An 18262-nucleotide genomic window follows, 5' to 3' on the forward strand; every position below is an offset into this window, starting at 1 on the left:
TCTCTCAATAGAGGATCAGATGGCTTTGCTCTAAGTTGTAGAAAATGCCTGTGATGGTGGGAAACGGGAAGCAGGATTGTTCCTTTTGGGAGCACTTGCATCTGCTTACAAATATACTATCAGACCAATCCCTGAGTTTCATGACAGTGTCTGTGTTCAGGACACACTTCATGAAACCAATAATGTGGGATTATTTCAAAGTAAACTTGATGGAGATTTAAATCAGACTTTTAGAGCTCTAATAGAATTGCCAGTTTTAATTAAAACCACCCAAAAAGGACTATATCTAAACCTTCAATTCCAACTCCAAAATGGTTTCCAAGGTTGGCATCTCTAGAGTTCAGCACAATATCAGAAATCAGAAGAAAATTCTTCACTGGACTGTTAAGGGTATATGGCGGACTTCACTCTGAAATGCTGAAACAACCTTATTGTGGGTATATTTTCACAGAAAAAATCCATGTTTAAAAAAACCAAAAAACAACATAATATGAAAAATACCAGTGTCATAATTCCCACCACACAATATTGTAGAAAAAGTGACATTTATAAAGCACTTGTTGTTAGATAAGAAATAATAGTGCCTAATCTGTCCTGTTCACCCAACATAAATGTCTATTTCTGTTCAAATATTGGTGCCATTAACACAAAACTGTGACCTGTCAAGGAGTCAGATCCTGAAGTCCTTATGACCTTTGTTTTTTTCTTATTCAGGGATATTTCCCAATGAATGTCTCAAGTTTCAAGAATTTTCTTTGACCATAATTTTGGAAAATTATGTGACAAATTCCCCTCTAGCCATGCTAAGAACAGATTCAGTAAAACTAGAATGGTATCCATGCTTTTGGCCCCAAAAGCACAGGTTCATGTATAGACAAGGAAGTCTTTCTAGGGAGCTGCAAGAAAAAAATAAAATCTAAGAGTTAAACCAATTTTTATGACAAACCTGACTTCATGGAGAATTCCAGTACTCTCACCAACATCCATGAACCAGGTGAAGCAGCTAGGTTGGGGCACTCTAGAAGCCAATGCTGCAAGCAGCTTTTGCTTCAGCTCTTGTTCTACAAAATTGCTGAAAATGTCTGGAATTTTATGTATCCTCTGGTAATTCTGGGGAAGAGAAAAGGGAATCAGAACTTTTCAACATGGGCAGGATTCATAGGATTTTAAGTATGTTAAGCTATTGATACTGTCCAAAAAATGTAGAGATAGGGAAAATCTACAAAACTACATTCCACATCTGAGAGTAAGCTATAGCTAGCTATGGTGCTTAATTCCTAATCGAGAGCTTGCTAAGGAGTCCTAACAGATGTAACCAGGAATGCCTAGTCTGAACCTAAATGTCAGGGCTGAGTCATGACACATTGACTCAACGCGTTACCTAAAGAATCATCCTTATAAAAAGCTTTAGACCATCTTTTATGTATGTTACCAAGTGGAACAGTGTCAGTATGGCAAATGCAAACAACACAGTATTCCACTAAAGCAATTGCATGCCCAGACACAAAACCTAGGACTCAGAGACCTCATGTGAATCTGAAAGTCCCTGGGGAATTTGAGTTTGATGAGAAATACATATAAATATTATAATCTGTGACAGATATAATCTTGCTCCAATATTTCCCACTTTATTTAAGAGAAAAGCTACCTATTTTGTTCAGCCCCACCGTCTGGAAGTTCCAAAGATAAAAGGACCTCTCAGCATGAGCAAACTGCAAAACGTATTTGAAAATAAATTCGTAATGACAATTGGCATTAAAGAATTTATTTTCAAATACATTTCACAGCCTGTTCACGTTGAGGGGTGCTTTTATCTTTTGAACTAGGTGCTGCTAGACTGAGCAGAGATGGAGTCAGTTTCCTCTTAACTCTTTCAGCACCACACACACAGCAGTATCCATATGGATTTTCTTATAAAGCACTTATACCTACATTAGGCAAATGCCTCATTACAGGGACTCAATTTCTAGACCCAAGAAAAGGAGCAGATAACCACAGCTTTCCAATCCAATCATCTGACACCTACTTTTAAGTCAAAGAATATTTCTTCTGTAATGCTTAATGGCCTTTAATGCTTTTTCTCAACAGAAATCCCGATTGCGGGGCTAACAATGCCTCTCTGGTTAGCCACAGATCACAACAGCTGTAAAGTAGCAGGCGCACTGCGTGGGGCTGGAGTTTCCCATCTCCCGGTGAGAGTCAGCACCTTGAGTTACAAATAGCTCCCTTGCTGACAAGGGAAAGGTGAACCCTTCCTCCATTTCTGTCATCCCTTCTGCTTTGCCTGCCTCTATCTTCATCGCAGCTCAGTCACTTTTAAAGTCATGAGACAAACACAGATTGCTGCTAACAGCATAGCCCAGCCTTCTCCACACCTCTGCCTTCCTACAGTCATTCCTATCCTTTCCCTTTGGGCATTCACCCAGCTGCACAACAAGCCAGGATGGGAAACATCCAGCAGAAAACAACTTTTATGGTCTGAGTTGCTTTTCAGCAAGATCGTTCCCTGGCTGGTCTGACTGCATAGCCACACGAATGTCACAAAGGCAAAAGTTACAGGGTGGGAACAAGCAGTCAGGCAAGGGTTGTGCTGAGACCTATTTGCAGCATTGTGGATTTATGCTGGATTTTAAAAGTACCTGCATAACCACAGCCTAAAACATACATATAAGAGAAGCTTCAGTAGAGCCTAAAGAAAGATGGCATCTGGAGGATTACCTAGGAGTATTAACCACCTAGAGAGAGGTTATGCTGCACATTATTTCTATTCCTGGCCTCGCATTGTTAAGTACAAAAACTAGACACAACCAATGGAGAACAAGAAGAGCCTGAGAGAGACAACCCCTTTCCTGGTGTCACTGGAGTTTAAATCAGGCTGTAAAATGTTATCCTGCCTCCATGAAAACTCCATTTCTCTTCCTCTGTGGGCAGAATGAGGACAAAGGGAAATCATTTGAACACAGGACATAAATAGTAAAAATTGCAAGAAGTAGTAGTTCTGAAATATTCATTTTTCCCCAGCCCGCTGTGTCTCCAGAGTGAAATAAAAAATAATCCCAAGAGATATACCTAGAAGAGATTTTTCTGGATGATTGCATCCAGCCCCCGGTTATCCCAATCAGACCACATAATCCCTTTCATACACCTATCACATTCCATCTTAAAAACCATTTGTTCTCTTGGATCGCTACTCCCCCTTGAAAGCTCTTGCTAATTCTCCTCCTTTTCTCTTTTCCGTGTCTAAATGTACTCAAAGCTTTTTGTCCTTGTGTCAACGCCTAAAATGGCTCTTCTCCAAGTGTGGCAATTATACCCACCCTGATGTGTTCAGGAGTGGCAAACAGGTCGTCTCCTGGTCTTTATCTGCTAGGTTGAACAAACCAGCCTCTCCTAGTCCCCGCGCACATGGCTGTTTCTTTAGCCCCACGATTTGCCAGGACAATCAGGAACTCAGGGAGCTGGTCCAGGGAGGCAGTAAGTCAGCAGTGGGTTATCTGTTTGTTTAGGCAGAGAGGCCTTTCCAGGGAGCCCAAGGCCTGCAGGCTGGTAGGAAACCATGTGGGACGCACAGCCTCCCTCCCTGGTTTCTGTCAAATGTTTTGCCAGAGTAACACAACAATGTTGAATGTTTCAGAGCTGGCAACTTAATATTTTCCAGTGGGAAAGTGTTCCGCCTGAAAACTCAACTGGCTCCACACAAAAAATGAAAACATCTCTTAATCCCAAAAGGAAGCCGGATAAAAGGGAGTGAAATTTATGACATCTACAATCCACCTCTTTAGTGACTGTGGGCAAACAGTGACAAAAGGCATTTACAGAATCAAGACTGACATAACACCAATACCTACTCTTAAGACAGGAACAAGCAACAGCAATCCCAGTGAAAGCGTTACAATAACCTAGACCAAAAACAGGGTGAAATAGGTAGACCTCAGCACTGTTGCTGCCTTAGCATGGCCACTTTGGTAAACTTCCCAAAATAGACATCATTGACTTCTTTATTGAAACATCCTCCATCCCCTTGCTTGATCTGACAGCTGCTGTGCTCATTGGCTGTTGTCTTGGAAAACTTACCAACCGCGATACCAACAACGAAGCTGGAACACAGGCACGTGCCAAAACAATATCCGCAGGGAACCAAAAATGCTGAAAGAACCCATACCCCATGTGATATGTACCTCAACAGGAACATTCCAGAAAGGGAGGAAGATGACCTCTTTGCTCTTATAAGATTAAGAAGTGCAGGAAATATGAGCTCCAGCATTTCTCACAGCTCCTCTTATTGAAGTTGATAATATGGCTTCTATGAGCTACAGTAATATTGAATCCTAAAAGAAAAGGGAAAGCAATACCTAATAAAGCACAACTTCTCTTGTACAAGATTTATGAATATATGAACATGTATATGAAATCTGTGACTTTATGCTACTCACAAGCCATTTTAAAATCATACAGAGGATTTTGAGCAACATTTCTGTTTGTTCTCCTTCTTGTAAACAAAAGTGATATACTCATGGGCAATGTTGCTGTGCTGTATTTATATTGCTGCCACTTATTTTCTCAAACAAAATTTAAAAATGATGAATAGTTAGAGAAACTTGAAGCATTTTGAAAAAGCAGGAGAAGATAATTAGAAAACCATTTTGCATCTTCCACGTTTGCTGGAGTGAGAGAGATGTTCTCTATGACTCTGCTGAAGATCTGGGGTGCCTCTGCAGCGTGTTTTCCCATTTCCTCAGAACCTGCTGAAATTAAGATACTATACTGAAATATCTTTTACAGAGTAGGCAAGCTCTGGTACCTGTGCTACCATGGCACCTGCTTCTCTGTATATACATCCCTACACCATGCACTCAATTTCAGAAAGGCTCCCAGAGGCCATGGGAAGCCATGACATTACGGGGTCAAATATGCTGCTTGGTAAGCAGAAGATCTCAAAGGTTGAGTAGGGGCACTTTATCTCTGAGTAAGCATCTTTGCCCCCTGGCAGAAAGCTGACAGCCTGAAGTTTTATAGATAAAATATTTCTATCCACTCCATCCTGGCAAAGTTCAGGTGAGCACCCTCCCTCCTGACTTCTTTTAGACAAGTCTCAGTGAAAAGGAGACTAAAGCTGTCCTTTGTCACTAAAGTGACAAATGCACATTTATTAAACAGTGATGGGGGAAATACACACACAAGGGAAAAGCAGAAAGGACGTGATGGTGTTGGAACAAGAACACAGAGATAAGCATGGAAATTATCACATCGATAAATGCAGGAAAAATACCCTGCTACTAAACACACTGCCAAATCGATGGTAATCCTATTTGCCTGTCTTTCCCCAGCAGGATACCACTGCAAACTGCATGTCTGCTTTGCTGGCTTATACCTTCCTGCCAGCTCTTGCTGGTTTGGCATGACAGTTTCCACTAAAAGTATGAGGCTTAGGGGGGAAGCTCCAAGTGCACCTCTGAGCTGTAAACCTGCAATCCACAACTGTCTGGTGCTGCCAAACCCACTACTGCCAAACCCCACACAGGGGCTCTTCTGAGACAGCATTCTTGTGTCTGGCATAAAACTGCCACTATGACTGCCATTTGGACTAATTACTGCCAATTTGTCCTGATGCAGACAAAGAAAAGAGAATTGTATTTTTGGGTGACATCAAGCTGTTTGAGCAACTTTTCTGTTTTCTTAGGTAAGCTGACTGAATGATGTTTTATTATTTTTACACAGGTTTATTCCAAGGAACTCTCAATTTAATCTCATTTAAGCTGTATCAAACAACACTTCTCATAATGAAAGAGGAGTACCTGTAAAGACTTTTTTTTATCAGTTCAGCTCTAAGAATTCAAATTTATATCCTAAATACGATAAATATATATATAAATTAATTTGCTTAAGTAGTCAGAACTGGAGTACCCCCAATAAAAAGTAGAACAAGTGGTGAATCAGGTGCTTGGTCTTCTGTTTTTCTTCACTCTTTCAGCTAGTTATAATAAATAGGAAATCCAAAGCGTAGTAATTAAGAAAAAGGTGGAAACCTTCTACAGAGCAATCAAAGGCTACACAGCTTCATACTGCTTCCACTTTACCACATTCTTATTTATCTCTACTTGTTATTTTTTTCATATTTTTGAACCATGCAGTTTTGCTTCCATATTTTCTATGATTTCTCCTCCCCACCCCCACCCCCCCCTTTTTAAGGTCTTTTAAGTATCTCATTGCTCCTTATTAGGGTAGCTGTTTGCTGTGCTTTTATTATGCTCCCTTCTAATAACTGCAGTTCTTCTGAATATCTTTATCCCTGAGGCTATCTTTCCATGAAGTTTCTAACACTTTGCTACATCTTTTTTTTTTTTTAATAAGGTTTGTTTTCCTTATTTTGTATTTATTTTATAGGTAACATTATTATACTTAAATTATATATTAATTATATATATTAAATGTATATTTGTATTATATAAATTATATATTAAATTTATTGCATTTATGGGTAAATCCTAGAACACCTGCTCAGGCTTTCTTTTAGGATGATATTCGGTTTCTAGCTTTCCAGACATTTTCCCTATTGGACAATGCATTAAAGACAGGATGTAGTGGCTTTTGACTGACTGTGTGAGCCAGCAGCGTGCCCTTGCTGCAAAGAAGGCTAATGGTATCTTGGGTGCATCAGGAGGAGGGCTGACATTGGGTTACGGGAGACCCTTCCCCTCTGTTCAGGGCTGATGAGGTTACACCTGGAGTGCCCAGTGGCCCTGGGCAATCTGCTGTAGGTGGCCCTGCTTGAGTAGGTGGGGTTGGAACTGATGACCTCCAGAGGTGCCTTCCAACCTCAGCCTTTCTGTGATTCTGTGAGAGACTAAGCAGAAAATGCAAGGTATAAACCCTTTTCTCTATTCTCACGGGTTTATTGAAGCCGCCTCTTATTTAACTATAGTATTTTTATTACATTCACCTTGTAACACTACATTACATGAGGTTATGTTACCTAATGACAAGGTGTTACAGTACCTGGTTGTTAAATAGGTAGCACACAATTCTCTTTGGAAGTTGCAAAAACCACTCTTAGGAGATGATCATTGAAATACATCGGAATCAGATTAGTCTCTTCTACACACTGAAGTGGCTTAAAGCTGCCTTATTTGAGCAGCTGGATATTCTTCCACAGTGGACTTCTGGCTTTATGGATCCGGTATTGCTCATTTCCTCTCATAACACAATGCTTGCTTTGAGTGGGAGATGACTGTATCTACATTGGAGGGAAAAAAAAAGAAAAGAAAACTTGTCTCAAAACATGTATATCTAACTCCTACGGAGCAAGAGTCAGCAGTCTTCAAGAAGCACAATCTGCAAACAAAGCTAAAGCTCCTATTTTTGCTTTCCGTAAACAACAACCCTTGGGCCCTATGCCAAGGGCAATTTAAGTACACTCAAGGATATGGCTGCTAATTCCACTGGGTACTGACGTCAAAGTCAGCCCTGAAGTGTCTTTAGAAGTGAAGACACATAAGATGGGTGACTTCTGACAGCTCTTCTGCAAAGCTCAACTCACCGCCTTGCTACTGGATGCATTGTGGGTTAATGTCTCAATCATTTCATTCATTTTTCCATGATTAGCTCATGCCAATCCCTGTCATCAGGTCTCACCAGGGCTGAAAATGTAAACAGGTTCCCAAAGCACTTAAAGATATTGGAGAGAATGAGACAACCCAAATAACGCCTATAATAACCAGAAACAAACATGAGGCTTGGGCCTTCCCAAATTAGGGCTGGAAGAAAGGTCTGTCTGTGAATAAATTATACAGTAATAGATTTTCTTTACCCTCCCTGTCATAAAAGAGGGCCTCGAATTTGCTTAGGGCTCAAGTGAGGACAGCAGAACCTGTTTCAACTTTGCCATTCCTGAGTGATTCTACATCGAAACGTACATGTGGCCTACAAAGAGAACACACCCATACCACCAATTCCTTCCGACCTACCACAGGTATCTTAACTTTCCATAACATCTCATCTTTCTCACTTATGACCTCCTTCACCTTCTCTTCGTGGCTTTTTTTTTTTCTAAATATCTCTTGGAAAAAGAAGATAAATACTTTCTATAGAGTCATTTATTTAGAGACATGAGAAGCAGCAAGATATCTTTCATTCAGTCTTGTCTATGCCTCAGCATCCCCATCTGTGAAGTGCGATAAACTTATTCACCTTTATAAATTATACTGGACTTCTGGAGAAAAGTGGTTGAGACCCAAGTAGTGCTGAAACTCTGTCATGAAGCACAGCACACACAACATTATTCCAAACAGTTATATTTAGAGCTTCAGATATGTTGATCAGCCTATCCTTACCTAAATGCAAAAAAAAAAAAAAAAAAAAAAAAAACAAACTATTTTTTTCCTAGATTCTCCAGAAAAGGCCAAGATCTGCGTTATCGACAAGCCAAAGCAAAATAAAAACTAATTAGTTTACAAAATTCATTTTTCTTCTTGGAGAAATAAAATGAAGAAATAGAATCTGTGTTTTTCCTTTTCTCCCAAGTTAAACTCCATGAAAAAGAAAACCTATTTGCAAAATGCAAATAAAGTACCTCAAGGGCCACTACCACATATCCTTTTCCCAGATCATAAATAGCTATATCTGACACAAGATGCCCTAGGGCACTTACAACCCTCAGCTCACCAGAAAAGAATGAAATACTCTTAGCATCCTTCACCTTTCCAGAAAATCTGGTCCTTGCAGCTAACAAAACAGCTTGTTTTTAAAAGAGAAGTTTCTATCTTGTGTTGTGCAACCTCACAGGTCTTTAGCACTGAGTCTACTCCTGTAAATTAATCAGCTTCCCAGATGGTCTCCTTTAGTAAGATCCCAAAAACCTAAAAAGTAGGTTTTATGCCTAAAAGATATTTTGCAACACCTTAAAAATAATAATAATCAGAGTTTGCCTATTATTCACATAGTAATGAAAATACCACGTACATTCGGTTTTAAATGCTCTGCAGCAGTTTCAGACACCCAAATTAGGACCATTTTCCCCTTCTATGCTAGTTCAGCAACGGATACCAGTGAATGTGTGGTGATCCACCCCGCCTAGCGTCCTGTTTGCTAAGGTGGCCATAAACTGCTGTCCATGGAAAAGTAAGTCTTCATGTTATATGTACATAAACACACATAAGTCATCAGCCTCCAACCAAGACAACATAGCCAGGCTTGACAGTGGTAACCGGTGGGAAGAAAAGAGACAACAGGCCCAAGCTAAAACGTAAGAGACTCAGACCGAATATAGGGAACTTTTCACCACCTTTTTCACCATGAGGACAGTCTCGCATTGGAGCAGGATGCCCAGAAAGGCTGTGCAGGCTCTATCCTCAGAGGCTTTCAAGACAAGACTGAATAAAGCCCTGAGTAAATTGGTGTGAGTTAGGTGACCCTGCTTTGAGCAGGAGATTGGACTAGAGACCTCCTGAGGCCCCTTGCAATCTTAACTATCCTATGATAATATTTTTTCAACTGAAGATCTCTTCCATCTGGTCCACACAAGTGAGCTGAACATAGTGTCTGAACTGTTTGTGCAAATGGGCCTGGTATGCTGTAACCTTCAGCATCTTAACACTGAGACCAAACATCTCCCATCATCCCGCAGAGGAAGGTTGTGATCCATCTTCAAAGTATTAAATCACATTTGCTTCTTTCTAGGAGGCCAATAGCAATGCATAACCTGGACAGCTGAGGCTCGAGAGACTGCAAGGCACCACTGGATAATCAAACCTGTGTGTTTCTTTTTTTAATTCATCAGGCTTTTAAGTATCACTCATTTTCTCCTTATTAAGTCCAGCAACCGTTGCCTAAATCATTAAGCTTTGGTTTGGCATCAAGCCCCAGTCTCTGGTTATGCTTTTATTCATGGCATTAGTGACTGCTTTAGGACTTAGCACTTCTTCCGCATGGAACTCCAAACCATAAATCACTCCTGTATCTTTCTTTTTGATAAAGTAAACAGATAGGGCTTGTGGAAGGTTTCTCCCTTCATAGGGAAGGATTTTTTCCAGCAATAAACTAACATTTAGAGTTTACTGCTTTACCCTAACTTGATCATACTCTATAACACATATTAATAATTGGACTAAGGGCTGCACTCTGATATTTGGGGAAGGAAAAAGTTGGAGAAAGACTTTTCCAGGATGCAGCCTTCACTCTAAGCATGGGTTTCATTCCTTTACCCTATACATGTAACTTTGCCTAGATGGATAAGGGCATTTGGAAAAAAAAGCAGCTAAATGTAATATGCCTCTAAGTTGTGTCCTCAACATTATTTATTCTTAAGAAATCTCATCTCATTTGTAGATTCTTTCATTAACATTAACTGCATTTACTTCCACACAATTGCAGGTGTTGAATGGTGACAAGCCCCATATTAGTCCTCAGAAAAAACAGCAAGAAAGTCTACTCAAAATTTACCCTTTGATTACTACTTTTTGTAATTCCTGCTTAATGAGTTGTAACAATATGACTGGCAGTAGCAAGCAACCAGTGAACTGAAGTCTGTCTACAGACAAACAAATAACTGCAACCCTGTCTAAAAATGCTTAAAATCACCTCTTTCAATTTGTTAGAAGCTGTAATAATTAAGCAGTAAAGATCGGAGAAGAGCAAGATGGGAACCTTTGCTAAATGAGCCTTGGGAAAGTAGCCTTCCTTTTTCCTTAAGCATTTGATTTCACTCACCATAAGAAAAATAGTTTAAAAACTATTTTGAAGTCTGCTGTGGCAATAAATGAAAATTTCTCTTTCCTTGCACAGTGATAATTCAGTAGGAATAACAGAATCTGTGTCACATTTGCTTTTCCTCCACAAATAGCACGTCCACCTTGAAGACAACTCTGTTAGAAAAGCATTTGGTGGGGTGGGTGGGGGAAAGGTTCATAGTCTATACTGAGTAATCCTGCTAATTACAGACAATTATCTGTAGATTTCTGACCTGTGCATCATTCTATTACCTCTTACGGATGAGTCTTTGACAAATTCTTCCATTCACATTTAATAAAAAACATTACACATCAACCTTTAATTAAAACTAGCAACACAAGAGAAACTTGCGGCAGCCATGTATCTGTAGGTGTTCATGGGCATTAGCTTTTCTTTTTCACGTCAAGAAAAAGAAAAAAAATATCTTTCTGTTGCACCATAAGAAGCCTGATTAGAAGAATAATGCCTCAGGCAAACCCTAGAGGTGGAAGCAACTTGAAAGAAACACAGTGCTGAAAAACTAAGTTGATGCAATATTAAACAAGTGAAATCATGGAAGTAGAAAAAAAAGAAAATCTTGAAGAGCCAGATTCTGAATTCCTTTACATTGATTTGACACTAACCTAATTCTGCTAATTACTGCAGAATTGCTAGTTATAATTATACCACTCACTCGTATGAATGTAAAATACAGAACCAGGCCCACAATTCATCTGTCACAGAGGGGTGACCACACGGGCCTGAGGTCTGCTGCTGCCCTAGCAGACACCAAAGCATTACTGACCTTGTTACATCCCCCACAACCTCGAAGCATCTTGCCATGACCCACTTCCCCTGGTTAGTGGTGAGGAAGGATGGGGAAGGCCATGAGGATCTGTATACACACACAAACAGAGCGACTTCTCAGCATCAGAAATGGACTTTCAGTATCACTGGAGCAATGACCATGCTCCACTGATTAAACCACACAAAAGAGCTGGCTCCTCCCTGGGGATTTGTCTCATTCTGCCCAAATCTTTCAAACGCATTCCTTCTGAGCCGAGATACTCCCTGAGATATCGTAGGCTGGATACACACATGCACAAACACACAAGTTTTGAACAATGAAAAAGGAAGGTTTTCCAGTGAAACACTCATCCAGCCTTAATCCAAAAATGCTGCTGTTACTTCCTTAGTCACAGAAGCCAGCTGCACGTTTTTTAGTCACGCTCCACCTTTCACCTGTTCCCTTGAGGCACATTCAATTTGTCAAGCGTCATATCAAAGGATTTTTGAAGGTCTTCATTGAAAACCAGCCAGACCAACTGCCTGGAGAAACCAGCCTGGCCAGCAGCATGCAGTGACACCGCTCTTGGTGTGACTGCAGTCTGGGGCCTCGGCCACCCCCACCCCACCTCTCAGCCCGCAGTGTCCGGCACTGCTGGCAATAAAGGTTATCTTTCCCTGCAGCAAGGGGCAGGAATTGACTGATTACGCTCCCTGACAGGTCCTAAATTCATTTTAAGAATGCAATCTGGATTTTTTTTTTTTGAAACTTGCTATTTTCAGGAAGACACCGAACTGCACAGAGGTGTGGGCTTGCCTTTAAATACCCAGGGCTTTCTGTCGGCCAGGTACTTCGAGCTTTGCTCCAAACGTTTGCGCTCAACGCATCCTTTAGGAAACCACACTGAAGATGACAATCCTTTCAGCACTGCTGGCTCTGATTCTGGTTGACCTGCTAATGGCACAAGGTGAGTCAAACATTGGCAGATCAATCTTTGTAAATTTGAAATGAGATTCAAATTCCGGAGTGGATTTATTCCCAGGTTTATTTCCATCCCCCAACTCCTGCTTGGCATCTCTGATCCAGAAGAGCAACTATGTACATTTCAATAACCCTACAAGTAATTTGGCTTTTCACAGGTCTCCTCACCCATGTAAATTCCTTTTATTTGTAGGTACCCCTGTTACCCCTGTGCTTGGGGAAACGACTGTGGAGCAGAGCAGAGATCCCAGTGTGCAACCAAGCACTGAGCTCCCCCTGGAATACAGCAGAGATCCATACAAGGAGGAAGGCATGGAGCAAACCGGGAACACCGGAGTGCAAGAAGGTGAACAGGACACTTGGGAGATGAGCGGAGAGCCCAGTACTGAATCTACCCCTAATCCAAACGTGGAGCCAAGCAAAGAACCAACCCAGGAGTCAACCACTGAAATATCCAGTAAGACCCATTTCATCTTTGATTGTTCTCATGTTATTGTTATCTCATTTATTTTTGTTACTCCAGCACTCCTACCTTTCCTGCACTAACAGGAGTACAAAAAAAAAAAAAAAAAGTGCTTTTCCTTGTAGTCTATTTCTGAAAGGGGCTCTAGCATGCCAGAGATCTAGCAACTCTTGCTTTTCTTCTTCCAAAACATGAATAAATTGCTAGTAATGGGAGAGGAAGGTTAGAATCCTTAAGACAATTTTTGTTATTAGGTATGACTGCATTTAGCAGGTGTATGTTAAGTAAGGTCTCACTTGCCCTCTTCATGAAAGAGGTTGCTCTTGTGGATTAAGTCAGTACTGGCTTAAAAAATGCATTTTTAACATGGAAAAAGTATATGTTTGAGTTTCATTATTACAAAGGCCTGTGGTCTGCCTGAGTGAGATCTCACTCTGGTGAACCTCAGCTCCATAACGGTGGGACAAACTATCCCCTACAGAAGAAAAACCTGAAGAGTCAGAAACTTGGTGACTGCAAACCAGCACAGGTTCTGTCATATCATCCATACAGAGCTCTTGCCTACACGGAGGGTGTGCAATACATAACCCAAAGATCTTATCTCCAAGAGTGTTATATCTGAAGGCTCTGCAATTCGTCCCTCAGAGCTACCGACAGCTTCCTCCAGAGCTCACAGCAGGGCACTGAACGTGGAAGCAGACACTCCAAAGAACTACTTTCCCCCCACTCTTCCTAATTTCTACGTTTTTACTTTGGCTACCGAGATGACCTGACATTGACTTAACCTTCCATATTCCTTTACTGTTGTTCACATCAGCTGCTTCATCTTTTGAATGTCTTTTTCCTTGAAAACATTCCCTTTGAAATGCTTTTGCTATTTTTCTCCCACTTACTTCAACAGCATTTTGGATGACACCTATGTTAAGAAAATTTGAAGGTATAGAAATCACTTCCAGTGTGGTTTCAGAAAATGGAGCAACCCCTGAAATTAGTCAGCTCTACTACCACAAACATAACAAGGAAGCACTAGGTTAGAACTTCCTGAGCTCTCTGTAAACCATCACCATCACTACCATTACCAACAGTACAGTGTTGAGACCTCACACACTTCATTAAATGATTATGAGGAACCTCACATGAAAACCACTATCAAGCACTCGTGCTCAATAGTACTAACAAATACTACTTATTACTTGCTCCTCTAGATCCTAGATTTCGGTACGTACACTGCAATGTAAACTGCCGTGCCCTGTATCTCCATATTTTCTCACTACCACAGGGAGTTGCTTTATCATGCGCTCAGCCTCATTAACAAATAAAGGGACACAGCTTCATTACCAGATGTTAATCTTTTTTTTTTTTTTTTAATAGAACTGTCTTATGTAAGACATAATGGTTTTTTAAATAGACAGAAGAATCTTCTGGACAATGAACTCTTGAGGAAGGTTTTGTTTGTTCTTTAGTAAGCACAGTAGTTTATGTAGGAACAATCTTAATTTCCAAGGTGTTCAAAATATACAATTGGCAAAGCCCCAAAGTCACAGTTCCAAGCTGTTCTGTCACACAGTGAAGTAGTTTTATATTGGCCATTCTTGTTTTTACTCTAGAATAATCTGCAACATTAAATCCTGATGGAAAAGCAACAGCCACACTTACGTGCAGAGTTGACATCACCGCTGAAGAACACACAGTGCCTGCAGCAAGCTGGACGACAGGGCAGAACTCACTGCAGTTTGTAAAACCACAGCTATTGGTAAATAGCATCCATAGCCTTCAGTCCAAGAACACCATCAAATTCGTGCTTACTTTAACAGTTTAATTAGATCATAGTTGACCTGTGCTGTTTTGCTTGCATGATAATATGCAATAAAAATGTCAGTGCAAATGCATGCTTTGTTATTATTGTATGTTCTTTCCTTGTTAAGAAAGTAATAGAGAGAAAAAGAAAGTGAGAAAGAGACTGATTGTAGGGCAATTTCCTAGGTCTCCTCTCAAACTTATTTCAATCAACTGTTGCTTGTTTTTTCTTGCTTTATTACTGTTGTGACCAAACCTACAGGAATTAGGAACAGGATTGTGAAAGTTTTTTTCAGACAGGCTCCAGAAGGTTTCAGCAGACTTAAAACAGTCTGCTGAAGGCATCATCTGTGGAAGGAGACAGTTTAAAAACAAGACTTTCTTTAGCCCATTATCGTACCTTAGAATACTACTTTTACACAACATGCAAAACTATCTTTGAGGGATTTCATGGCTTGCAGGTACAATGACAAACAAGTCATTTATCTGCAAATTTTGAACACACACAGATGTGTCCAAAAGTTTACTTCTGATAAAACTGTGGATTACGACATAAATTGGAAACATGAACATATTATTATCTTACCAATTCATTTCTCGTATAATATCCATGCATATTCTACTGCCTGATATCAATTGCAGAATTTCTTGTTTGGTATTCTTACTGTTGAGCCAAGAGAGGAGGCTGAGTGCTGCACAGAACAGAGATGCTGGCTCTCCTCAGAGACTTCAGAACCATACAGATAATGAAAATTGCAATGGGGGAAAAAAAAAAAAGAAGGAAAAAAAAAGTGCCAGAAGAATAAGTTTCTCCAAAACTGTTTAGGAATCTTTCTTTGCTAAGGAGCTTAGTGCTGAAAAATTTCATGGAAAAACAAACAAAAAAAAAAGCACCGCAACAACTGAGAAGCCTGCATACCCTCAAGTGCCTGGTGTGTAGACAACGCAGTGGTGTGATATTGGAAGAAACAATAAGCAGTCCTGAATTTCCTGTTTTTTTCAGCTCATTTTCAAACATAATTTGGTGTCTTCTAATCACTTATTTGTAAAGTTGTAAGGAGAGTCTAATCTCTAAGGAGAGTCCAGCCTCTAATGCCCTGTTTGTAAAATTAAACAGAAGCTCTTTAAATGCAACAAACTGGAACACAGTTAACTTTTAACATATGCCAATCGCCAGTACCTTAGAAAGCAATAAAAAATACACCAAATATTACAGCCAAAACACATTTTGGTCCCAAAACAGCATTCAACTTCAGGGTTCACCTTGTAAAACAACTCTTACAGCCTGGAAGCATTGCAATTCTGCTTGACCAACAGGCCAGAACACTTTTGAAGGCAGAAATATAAAAAATATAAAGCCCACATTCTGAACTTGGCATCATGCAGCACAGAGACACAAAATAACAATTAAAAATACCTCAGGTCACTTAGCATTACACATGTAATTTCTAGATTCTTAAAACTGATCAGATGGCAGGCAGAAATTGGTAAGAGAAAGAAAACCGATTCTAAAATAAATAGGGTATTGATTAAGCAGGGAAAAATGACCGGTAATGAAGAACATCACCACACGATGGCTCCACATACAGCAACTTTTAAAGAGTTGCACTTAATGCTGGTACAAAACGAGTCAGCCACGAGCGAAGAACTACAGCAAGCAGTGCTACTCACTTCTCATCTAGGCAGTACAGAGGCTACTTGCTTTGCAATACCTCCTCCGGGTCTCCTGCCTGGTACAAATACAGGTCTCTGCCTTCCTTCTCCATCAGTACATAAATTTGTGGTTTGGAAAAAACTCTTTAGAGGATGCCCGAGAGGCTACTTGTGAGTGTCGAACTGGATATGGAAAAAAAAAAACTGGAAACCCAGTTCTTAGAGCTACGACAGGGAGTGGAATAAAGCAGCTTTCTCACATTTACTTGTTTAAAACCTTCATCACCACGGGTAGGAAGGCTGCAAGCAATTTAGGAATGATTTAAACAACACAAAGGATTAGTTCTTTATAAACATAATGAATTATCATGCAGGAGTGCACCGATGCCATGTAGTTAGCTTTAAGCATATCCTGTAAGACTGTAAAACACGTTAATCCATGATAAATAGTAAACTGTCTGTTGGGACCTTAGCTCTAAAAGCTCTGAGCTGCAAACAAAAAGAAATTTATTGTTCATAAATTACTCATCAATTTTCTTGTACCTTCTTTCCGGATTTCTAATACCAAACAGTACACTTTTGAGACACAAGCTTCTTTGATATGCTCCAGATGGCCTCTCCCACTTCTATTCTCACACCTCCTTCGGTAGAATGGTGTCCAGAAAAGGGTACATATGGCAGGAAAACGCATCTTTCTTGCCAGTCATTTATATCACTGTAATAAATGCATCGTACCATGACAAAGTACTATCTCCCTAACTTCCTGCGCAACGAAACTTGTGCTGTTAGCTACAGAGGTAGACTTGCATTTCCCTCGCACAGGCAAAATATTGTACTATTTATATTGTTTCACTCCTTTGGTCCTCCATTCCCTTCAGAAGAACTTTAAGGAAAATTAAAAGATACATTTGGTCACCTATCCTGTCACGAGGTTTTGTCATACAGCATTGGAGTAGAGGAAAAAGCTAGTTACTTTGTTAGAACTCACCAAGAAATACCTGTGAAACTGGCAGGTAGAAGACTGAAAGAGCAAAAAATAAAATCCATTTTCACCCATCTTAACTAAAACCCTGAATTACCTCAGTGACTGGCTGAAATGAGGGGCAGGTGAAGCTGAACACCTGTAAAAGGACAGACTGCCCTCTGCATTATGAAAAGTTCCAGGTAAAGATGCACAGTATGCAGATACAGGTGACAACTCCTACATTCATCGTAAAAACAGACCACAGCAAGAGTCAAATCCACAAAAAAAAAAGCATACTTTTGGTCCTTAACAATCAAACTAGCTTGACTGGAAGAAGCAGACATATGTTTTGCTGGTACGCCACTGGTATACACCAGTGCTGGAGCACACCAGAATACTGGAGATGGCAAAGGATAGGCAGCGAGTATAGCTATGGGCTGCCCTGCAGCCATTTCTTGTTGCAGAAAGAAGTTTAGACTGAATGGGAGAGAGAATGTTCTTCATCTGAACTGTGTGCTGCACAATAAAGCTATCTTGTTGAACAACAGTCTATAAAACATTCAGTAGGTCTCTTTCACTGACCTGATAAAATGTATAGCTCAGGGCCAAGAGGTTCACTCTGACATCTCATTATTTTCCACTGGGAACCTGAGGCAAATTATTAACAAAAATAACGCTGCCATTACAGCACACTGAAAAATATTAGAAAGACAACATTAGAAAAACAACTCTCTCCTAGAAAAAAAAAAGACATTGTTACGTATTCTACACTTCGAGTAAAACCAGTAATTATAACAGCAGTTAAAAAGCTTCTCTCTTCTATAGGGCTCAATCTCTACATGAGATACCTCTGAGTCAACAAAGAATTCAGTTGAATAGGACCAGTGAAATAAAAGATAAATGTTCCACAGAC

At 40.1% G+C, this 18262-nt stretch overlaps 1 protein-coding gene across 1 annotated transcript; it reads left to right on the top strand.

Annotated features, from left to right (window-relative positions):
* The first annotated feature begins 12196 nt into the window (after window positions 1-12196).
* On the top strand, window positions 12197-18036 carry LOC310894944 (uncharacterized protein). The gene is made up of 3 exons (XM_083825644.1): window positions 12197-12458; window positions 12666-12929; window positions 14543-18036. The coding sequence occupies exons 1-3, from the start codon at window positions 12401-12403 to the stop codon at window positions 14545-14547; spliced, it is 327 nt and encodes a 108-aa protein (XP_083681770.1). The 5' UTR covers window positions 12197-12400; the 3' UTR covers window positions 14548-18036.
* Window positions 18037-18262: the final 226 nt, after the last annotated feature.

Source organism: Anser anser (genome assembly GCF_964211835.1).
Source record: "Anser anser genome assembly, chromosome: 2".
Taxonomy (NCBI): domain Eukaryota; kingdom Metazoa; phylum Chordata; class Aves; order Anseriformes; family Anatidae; genus Anser; species Anser anser.

Coding starts and splice junctions, on each gene's coding strand:
- LOC310894944 (XM_083825644.1), top strand. CDS start 12,401: ATGACAATCCTTTCAGCACTGCTGGCTCTGATTCTGGTTGACCTGCTA. Junction 12,459..12,665: donor TGACCTGCTAATGGCACAAG/GTGAGTCAAACA, acceptor TTTTATTTGTAG/GTACCCCTGTTACCCCTGTG.